The 10379-nt window shown below is 39.5% G+C and overlaps 1 protein-coding gene across 1 annotated transcript in view; it reads left to right on the top strand.

Moving 5' to 3' along the window:
- Window positions 1–10379, top strand: part of GBP6 (guanylate binding protein family, member 6) — a 40385-nt gene that overhangs the window by 19580 nt on the left and 10426 nt on the right. The window contains exons 4-10 of the mRNA XM_011995591.1: window positions 3144–3253; window positions 3458–3654; window positions 5738–5983; window positions 7046–7326; window positions 8046–8258; window positions 9177–9279; window positions 9604–9797. Coding sequence (XP_011850981.1) covers window positions 3144–3253; window positions 3458–3654; window positions 5738–5983; window positions 7046–7326; window positions 8046–8258; window positions 9177–9279; window positions 9604–9797 — 1344 coding nt within the window. The remainder of the gene's footprint in view (window positions 1–3143; window positions 3254–3457; window positions 3655–5737; window positions 5984–7045; window positions 7327–8045; window positions 8259–9176; window positions 9280–9603; window positions 9798–10379) is intronic.

The following is a 10379-nucleotide window of genomic DNA, read 5'->3' as shown; positions in this document are numbered from 1 at the left end:
TATTAATAGAAAGTCAAAAAATAACAGATACTGGTGAGGCTGTGGGCTTTTACACCATTAGTGGAAGTGTAAATTAGTTCAACCATTGTGGAAGACAGTATGGCAATTCCTCAGAGAGCTAAAGACAGAACTACCATTGAACCCAGCACTCCCATTACTGGGTATATACCCAAAGGAACATAAATCATTCTATTATAAAGACACATGTACGCAAGTTATTGCAGCACCTTTGCTCATTTTAAATGAGGTATGAGGTTTTTTTGTACACCTGTTGGGCATTGGTATATCTTCATTTAAAAAAGTCTGTTTAAGTCATTTCCCCATATTTTAATTAGATTTTTTTTTGCTATTGAGTTATATAAGTTCCTTATATACTTTGGATATTAACCCCTTATCAAATATATGGTTTGCAAATATTTTTCTCCCTTTCCATTGGTTGCATTTTCACTCTGCTGCTTGTTTCCTTTGTTACCTGAAGCATTTTAATTTGATGCAATCCCACTTGTCTAATTTTGCTTTTGTCACCTGTGCTTTTGGTGTCATATCTAAAAACATCATTGCCCAAAGCAATGTCAAGTTTTTTCCCTGTGTATTCTTCTGGTATTTTTATGGTTTCATATCTTTTTTTTCCCCTCTTTTGTCTAACTAAAATTTTGTATCCTTTAACTAACATTTTCCAACTTTCCTTTTCCCCTCTCCACTAGCTCCTCGTAACCATCATTCTACTTTCTACTGCTATGAGTTCAACTCTTTTAGATTTCACATGTAAGTAAAATCATGCAGTGTTTGTCTTTCCATGCCTGGTTTATTTAACTTAGCTTAACATCCTCTAGATTCCTCCAGGTTGTTGCCAATGACAGGATTTCCTTCTTTTTGGAGGCTTAATAGTATTTCACTGTATATAGATTTCATATTTTTTAAAATTCATTCATCTGTTGATGGAAACAGGTTAACTCCATGCCTTGGCTATTGTGAATAGTAAGCAATAAATATAAAAGAACAGATCTCTCTTTGACATAGTCATTTCATTTTCCTTGGATGTATACACAGTAGTGAGATTTCTGGATCCAGTTTCTGGCTGTCCATTTAAGTCTTTAATCCATTTTCAGTAGTTTTTGTGTATGGTAGGCAATAGGATCAAATATAGATCTCCTGCATACATGTGGATATCTGTTTTCCCAGCACCATTTATTGAGGAGACCATCCTTTCTTCAATGTATGTTCTCAGCACATTAGTCAAAAATGAGTTCACTGTGGATGTATGTTTATTTCTGCATTGTCTATTCTGTTCCATTGATCTCTATGTCTGTTTTCATGCCAGTATCATACTATTTTGGCTACTGTGACTTTGCAATATATATTGAAATGAAGAAATATAATGCCCCAGGCTGTGTTCTTCTGGTTCAAGATTACTTTGATTATTCAGGGCATTTTGTGATTCTGTGTTAATTTTAGGATTGTTTTTTATATTTATTTAAGAATATTATTGGGGCCGGGTTGAGACAGTGGAGATGACTTAAAGCTAGGCGTTAGAAACCACCGTGGGCAACATAGTGAAAACCCATCTCTACAAAAAAATAATAATAAACAAAATGCCTTTGGGATTTTTATAGGTACTTTAAAGTAATCTATCAAATGGTAACATTCTCCTGTCTAAATAGTTTGTTGTTTGTCACGAATTCCATTTCTAAGAAGAATCCTCATTGATTACTTTTTTAAAAATTAGGGATTGGGGGACATAAGTAATGAATAGGCTATTCTTCCTACCTCCAAAATCCCATATAAAATCTCCTGGAATCATGTAGAAATCTCTAGATCTCAATTTTTGTATTTGCTTTAGGAACCAGTTACACATGCTTTTTAGGGTAGAAATAATTCCTGGACTATCTATAATTTAGACATACTCTAATTTATAAAAACAAATTTAGCCTGACCTTTAGTGCCCTTAATCAACCAGGTACTGGAGCTCCCTATTCGGTCTTATCTTCTGCACTTACCCTCTGCTCAGTCAGACCAATAAACTCTGTTCTTATTGCAAAGACTCCTGAAATCTACAGTCTCTAATTTTGTTTCTGTGGGTCTTTCTACTTGCAGAATCACCTTCATTTCTTCGAATCCACATTCTATCAATTCTTTTTTATTTTTGAGACGGAGTCTCCCTCTGTTGCCCAGGCTGGAGTGCCGTTGTGCCATCTCGGCTCACTGCAAGCTCCGCCTCCCAGGTTCATGCCATTCTCCTGCCTCAGCCTCCCGAGTAGCTGGGACTACAGGCGCCCGCCACTACGCCTGGCTAATTTTTTGTATTTTTAGTAGAGACGGGGTTTCAGTGTTAGCCAGAATGGTCTCGATCTCCTGACCTCGTGATCTGCCCGCCTCGGCCTCCCAAAGTGCTGTGATTACAGGCGTGAGCCACCACGCCCGGCCTCTATCAATTCTTTAACATTCAGCTCACGACTTCCAGGAAGCCTTCATACCACATATACTTTATTCAATTTTCATAGCTCTTATCTTCCTGGATAGACTTGTAATTTTTAATTTAACATTATAGCTATGGGTTCCACTTCCTATGTACGTTACTAAGATGTTATCTCTTTATAAATATTGTCATTTTTATTGGATTCATCATTATGAATGTTTGTCACAACTTTGAAATAGTCATCTTGAGAGTAAATTTATTAAATTTGCTTTTCTAAACATAAGAACAGTCAGAAGCATTCTCCAGTTTCCTGTAAGTGTTTGCTGAATTTAATTGAATATAATTACAATCCCCAGTTATGCATACTATGGTATGGTTTTGTTACATGATGCATGGCCAATAAATATGTGTAGACTGAAGAAGCGTTAACACTCATCATGAATATCCAACTGAGAACCAGATAGTTTAGTAGTTTTTCATATATGCATCTTATTTCATCCAATTGAGGAAAAGAAAAATCCTATGAAGATTAGAATCCTTTTATATGTAAAGAAATTGTGATTAGAAGACATATTGTACTGTCAAACTGTTGTTTACATTCATGTCTATCTTCTTTGTATAGCAAGTACATTAGCTGAAATCATAAATGAAAGACTGACAAAATAAATGTCTCAGTGAATTTCTAAAGACTACACCCCTAAGTCCTTTGCTCTAATGTGCTTTTTAGGGTGACCCTAAGAATGACTCGTGGATCTTTGCCCTGGCTGTGCTCCTGTGCAGCACCTTCGTCTACAACAGCATGAGCACCATCAACCACCAGGCCCTGGAGCAGCTGCAGTATCCTTCCAGGAACAGAACAGAATCACCAAGTTTCATTGACGTTATAGGAATGGAGATCCAGTCATTTCCTCCTTCCCTTTAATTTAATTACCTTTATTGCAGCACAGGGAACCCAAGACAAAAGACAGTGTTTATAATATTTTTATAAAAGAAATGTGTGGATTGTGGGCAGACAGTTGCTTTTCCTTACCTAAGTCCTAGTTATGTGACGGAGCTCACAGAACTCATTAAGGCAAAGTCCTATCCAAGGCCTGATGGAGTAGAAGATTCCACAGAGTTTGTGAGTTTCTTTCCAGACTTTATTTGGACTGTACGGGATTTCACTCTGGAGCTGAAGTTGAATGGTGACCCTATCACAGAAGATGAGTACCTGGAGAATGCCTTGAAGCTGATTCAAGGTATCAGCAGGTGGCCTGGGTTGTAGGTGGTCCAGTGGGTGTGTGATCTGCTAAACACTGCCCGTCATCTCTTGGGTTTGATTTGTATTTGAGACTAGATTGAGGTCTGTAGAAATGGGGACTGAGGGGTATGTCGAAGAGCTCTAGGAATGGAGCCTAGTTCACTTAAGAAAAGTAGAGTCTAAAGTGCGGATAAATTATTCAAGACAGATTTGTTCTGTGTACAATTAGTACTTCAGCATTCAGATTACAACGGGTGCTAAGACTTTCTAAAAACAAGATGCTTGTGATCCCTGTTTTCCCCTCTGCTTTTCTGTGTTTAGAAAATGACTGACCAGATAATTGTTAGACATGAAATTACAAAGAAAAGCCTATCTAATAAAAATATGTGTGTGTGTTAGTCCACTTTGCATTGCTATAAAGGAATACCTGAGCCTGGGTAATTTATAAAGAAAAGAAGTTTACTTGGCTCATAGTTCTGCAGGCTATACAAGCATGGCACCAGCATCTGCTTCTAATCAGGACCCCAGGAAGCTTTCACTAATGGCAGAAGGTGAAGGGGGCAGCTGATGTGTCACATGGTGAGAAAGGGAAAAACAGAGGGGCGTGGTCCCAGACTTTCAACAACCAGATCTTGTGTGAACTCATTACTACAGAGATGATACCAAGGTATTCATGAGAAATCTGCCCCCGTGACCCAAACACCTCCCACTTGGCCCACTTCCAACATGGGGGGGTCACATTTCAACATGAGATTTGGAGGGGACACATCCAGACTACATCAACATGCTACACGGATATTATTCTTATCATGGAAGGATATAACTTTTCAATACCTGTGTAGTTATATCATCTACAAAAATGATTTTGTGTTCTAAAGTCACTTGAAGAAGCATGTGTCTTTATAATTTGTGCCTTTTCAAAATTTCTGATAATTGTTGGAATATTCATTTTACTTTCTATGTTATGATTTTGCTCTTAAACCCAACATATGTGTCCATGCTAGAATTCATAATAATTGTTTCAATGGTTTACATTTATCTGAGTGTGTATCTGATAAAATCTGATGAGAAATATCAATTCCAGTGTACTCATTGTTGCTTTCATTTTTCTATTTATGCTTTCTTGAAACATTTCTTAAAAATTCATAGGCAGAAGAGCAACACTGTCAAATTGAATATGTCTTTTTCTCTTAAGAGTTTATAGAGAAGTGATGATTATCTTAAAACTACATTCTTGGCTGGGCAGGGTGACTCACACTTGTAGTGTCAGCACTTTGGAAGGAAGAGGTGAAAGGATTACTTGAACTCAGGAGTTTGAGACCAGACTGGGCAATATAGTGAGACCCTGTCTCTGTAAAAACTAGAACAAATCAGCTAGTGTCTTGGTGCACACCTGTATTCTCAATTACTAAAGAGGCTAAGTTGGAAGGATCACTTGAGCCTGGGAAATCAAGGATGCAGTAAGTCGTGATTTTGCCACTGCACGCTAGCCTGGGTAACAGAGCAAGACCTCATCTCAAAAAAACAAAACAAAACAAGATTACTTTCTTGTTACATTTAGTCTTCAGAGGATTTTGCTAAAAAATAGCTAACACTATACAAATTCTTTTAGCATCCTTGTGGTTTTCTAAAATAATCATGGTATCTTTTTTACTATACCGAATGTTGCTATTTATAATATTTATCCAGGATACTTTATTTCTGGCTCTTCTTTTTGGTCCCACAGCTCAGTTTCTACATGGAATGAAGTGGACAAGAAATTTACATTTGATATTTCATTAATTCAGGCATTCATTTAGTAAACATCTCGTAACAATTACTTTATACTCGGCACTACGTTCAGATCCAGAGATACTAGCCTTGGGTTTTGTTTGTACTTGGATCAGATATCTCCCAAAGTTTCCTGCCAGCATTTTATCACTGGTGCAAGTTTCATGTGCACAGAAGTATTGAACGTTTATGTTAAAGGAGGTCTGTAAGCCTAGAAGATGGCAAAAAGACAATAAACCCTGTCAAAAATACCTTTAGCTCCCTTATACCAAGACTGTTGTCACTAATTCTCCGTTATTCTTATCCTTCAGGCAAGAATCCCAAAGTTCAAACATCCAATTTGCCCAGGGAGTGCATCAGGCTTTTCTTTCCAAAACGGAAGTGTTTTGTCTTTGACCGGCCAACACATGACAAAGACCTTCTAGCCAATATCGAGAAGGTGGCAGAAAAGCAACTGGATCCCAAATTCCAGGAACAAACAAACATTTTCTGTTCTTACATCTTCACACATGCAAGAACCAAGACCCTCAGGGAGGGAATCACAGTTACTGGGAATCGTGAGTTTCCTTTTTACATTTCTATGGTGCCTCATGTGTGTTGAATATATTGTATAATGTGTTTCTCAGAATTTTTGTTAGATTCCATATAGAACTATGTGTATACAGGTATCCATACTCAATGAAGAAATGTGTATAATTATCACACTTACTGCAATTTACAAATTCCTCTCCAATATTGCAAACTCTGTCACTGATATCTGTGGCTTCCTCATATCTGAAAAAAAAAATCCTCTGCTGATAAAATAACTAACTGAATATAAAAACAGACATATAATATTTTCTTAGGGTAAGTCCTATGTGTTCAGTATTCTTTGCAAAGAGAATACAAAAGATATGTTGAAGTTTAAAAACCTCTAGAAGGCTGGGGGTGGTGGCTCACACCTATAATCCCAGTACTTTGGGAGGCAGAGACACGCAGATCACTTGAGCTCAGGAGTTTGAGACCAGCCTGGACAACATGGTGAAACCCCATCTCTACAAAAAATACAAAAATCAGCTGGGCATGGTCGTACATGCCTGTAGTCCCAGCTACTTAGGAGGCTGAGGCAGGAGAATCACTTGAGCCCGGGAGGCAGAGGTTGCAGTGTGCCAATATCATACCACTGCACTCCAGCCTGGGCCTCAAAAAAAAAAAAAAGGAAAAAAAAAAGCCTATAAATAAATAAACATTAGCCCATAATTCCCTGAAAATACATTGGTAGCTTCAGAATTAGGAATAAATGCGATATGATTTACCCTGCCTCATCATTTAACTGTGTAAACTACTTTTCTTCTAATTTTTAAATGAGAATTTGTACTTCCTGTATACCCTCTAGTATGTTAGATAAAAGTAGATATTTAAATTTTTTAGCACTGTGGACTGGGGATCCATAAAAAAGAAGAGTCATTATGAAAATAACAGTGATAATAGCAGAAGGAGGTAGGGATGTGGGTGTATGTGTTTGCATGTGTGCACATGTGTATGTGTGCATGCGTGTGTGTGTGTGCTCAGAAATGTAGCCTAGGATCCCATTGAGCTTTCATTTCATATTTAGCCCCTAAATCTCCTGGTTCATTTAGGTTTGGGAACTCTGGCAGTGACTTACGTAGATGCCATCAACAGTGGAGCGGTGCCTTGTCTGGAGAATGCAGTGATAACTCTGGCCCAGCGTGAGAACTCAGCTGCCATGCAGAGGGCAGCCGACTACTACAGCCAGCAGATGGCCCAGCGAGTGAAGCTCCCCACAGACACACTCCAGGAGCTGCTGGACGTGCATGCGGCCTGTGAGAGGGAAGCCATTGCAGTCTTCATGGAGCACTCCTTCAAGGATGAAAACCAGGAATTCCAGAAGAAGCTCGTGGTAATTTGCCTTAGTTATTACTGTTCATCATCCTTCCCCTTGAAGAATGAAGCCTATACTTGCCTTTATTGACACCAATGCTCATCTGTCACTGAGGAATAACTTATCATGGATTCTCATGAGGGATAGAGTTTCAAAAGACTACATATCCCTCTTTTATCTCCCCAAACCTTAAGCATTTAACCAGAAAACCTTCTGATAACTGAGGTAAAAATCAATACAGATCCCTTAAGATCCTCCTTAAGTGAGCACTTCTAAGGATTCCTGGCCTGCTCTGAAGACGCACAAGTCATCCCTGAGCGGTGCAATTTTTCTGTGCATAGTCTACCTTCCCCAGGAAACAAAGATTCTCTTACCAGATCTTCATTCCGGGCCATTGTTTAACTTACATTGCTCCTTCTTGTATCCTTGTACCACTGAGGACAGGAGCACAGGATGCTACCGCTGCAACAAACCATAGAGATTATGGAATGTAGTCCCATCATGTCACAGATGAAGAACCTGAAGCTCAGGAAGGTTAATGAACTTTTCCATAGCCTTGAAGAGAATTTTTAGCTTTGTGAATATATGAAATTTTGTGTTTCTGATTCCACATCTACTCCACTAGAATGTTTTTCTCATGAGGACCACAGTTAGATTGACTCTTCTACCAGATTCTTTAGAATTTCATGTCCTCCGTATGTTTCTTCTGGTGACATCTCTCTACATTTCCCTTGCAGGAAATCACAATGAATAAGAAGGGGGATTTCTTGCTGCAGAATGAAGAGTCCTCTGTTCAATACTGCCAGGCTAAACTCAATGAGCTCTCAAAGGGCCTAATGGAAAGTATCTCAGCAGGAAGTTTCTCTGTTCCTGGAGGGCACAAGCTCTACATGGAAACAAAGGAAAAGATTGAACAGGACTATTGGCAATTCCCCAGGAAAGGAGTAAAGGTGAGGAATAAGGGGAACATGGGGAAGTTTATAGGATAGAGTGAATGGAGTCTTCGGCACCAGCTGTGGGTAATAAGAGGGCAGAGGGATAGCATAACGCCTTAGCTTTCAATGTCCACTATTTATCACTTATTTCCTAGAATAAAAATTTTTATCCCCAAACAAAGAATATAGTATTCAGAAATCCAGGAGAGACAGAACGAAAATTAGCCATGTGCCAAGAGTTGGTGATTTGTGTGGTTAAAGTAGAATCTTTGCATTCAAAGTTGATCAAAATGAGAGAGTATGAAATAAATAGACAATTGCATACAGAGTAATGATATTTATGGACCTGTGGGAAATGGGCTACCTACCTGGTGTTTATTACCACCACCTAGGTGATGGTAATACAACTAACTCACAATGAGCTGTTATTACCTACAGTGTACTGTTAAACTCTTCCTTTGACATTTTAATTTCATCTTCCTAATGACTTTAAGAAGCACCCTTATTTTGGAAATTTTACAGACCTGAACTTAGTACCCAAGGATGATTACATAACTTGCCTAAAGTTGTAGCCAGCAAGTGGCAGGAGAAAGCAATAGCATAGGTTTGAGGCAGCAATGTACACTGGAAGACAACCATATATAAGCATCAGAGATTGGGAGTTTGTACACCTGTACACATAGTTCTGCCTGGCCAGAACCCAAAGCAGGTACAGGGAGATATTATAGCCGTGGGAGAGGCACGGGAGGGAGACAGAAAGCAGGAGTTGAGGAGGGGCTCCGGTCACACTAAAGAGCCTGCACACTTTGTAGAGGGCCACTTTAGAATTTTAGGCATCAAGCAAAAGTTACAAGACCATAATTGTTTTTGCAACACTAATACCCAGAACATCGATTTTCAAAGAAATCTAAGTGCTTTTTCTTGCTTCCATAGGCAAAAGAGGTCTTCCAGAGGTTCCTGGAGTCACAGGTGGTGATAGAGAAATCCATCTTGCAGTCGGATAAAGCCCTCACTGATGGAGAGAAGGCAGTAGCAGGTATGGGGCAGGGTTCAGCTGACAGCAGGAGGGCTATGTTTATACAATGCCCTCTAACAGATCCAAAATGAGGACTTTCCTCTTGTGTGGAGCACACACTCTGCTAAATCTGAAAATAACAAGGGGAGCTATGATTGTACCTCAGCCAGACAGGCAGAGCCTTTCCCATCACATTCTCAAATGTTCTCTTAATGGCGTGGACCTGGGTAAATTCTGTGATTTCTCACCCTGCCTTTCAGATTTGGTTTAGTCTCTGAGCTCAGAAAAGTGGAGATGAATCTTTACCTATTATTTTCTTCTCTTTCTAATACCTTCATGGAGCAGTGGATCGGGCCAAGAAGGAGGCAGCTGAGAAGGAACAGGAACTTTTAAAACAGAAATTACAGGAGCAGCAGCAACAGATGGAGGCTCAAGAGAAGAGTCTCAAGGAAAACATAGCCCAGCTGAAGGAGAAGCTGCAGATGGAGAGAGAACAGCTCTTGAGAGAGCAGAATATGATGCTGGAGCACAAGCTGAAGGTAAGTCTGCCCTTGGCCTCAGCAGGCCAGACGGTCCTTGCCCAGGTACCTCAGGAAGGGCTGGTGAAGGTTACAGCAGCATCTTGGACGGAAGCACATCACCATTTGCTGCTTGGGAGTCACTAAAAGCCCTGAATCCTTCTGTGTGTGTGTGTGTGTGTGTGTGTGTGTGTGTGTGTGTGTTTATGTTTTTTATTGTTTCAGTAAGATTGGAATTCTTCTCTATATTCTCTATACTTAGATTCTGGAGAGGTAAGGTTGAGTATGATCCCTACAAGTCCTTGGGGAATATAAATATGGTTGGAGCTGCTGTTTGGGGAGATTTTAAAAGTAATCTCAAGAGGTTAAACATATATTCCACACAGTGTATTTGATGTGAACGGCAACTGGTTTCCTTCACCAAGCACATATTACCAGGAGCTCTACTACCACCTAAACACCCTGAGGTGGATCTATGCTAACGTACAACTCTCAGAAATTTCCGGACTTAAAAGGACAGAAAAGGGAAACTTGCTGCAGTAGTGTGGGTAGCCTGCCCAAATTAGCACACAGTGTAGGGAGAATTCTTGCGTTGTCCATCTG

The sequence above is a fragment of the Mandrillus leucophaeus genome, unplaced genomic scaffold (genome assembly GCF_000951045.1).
Source record: "Mandrillus leucophaeus isolate KB7577 unplaced genomic scaffold, Mleu.le_1.0 Scaffold492, whole genome shotgun sequence".
Taxonomy (NCBI): Eukaryota; Metazoa; Chordata; class Mammalia; order Primates; family Cercopithecidae; genus Mandrillus; species Mandrillus leucophaeus.
This window is presented reverse-complemented; position numbering and strand designations above follow the sequence as displayed.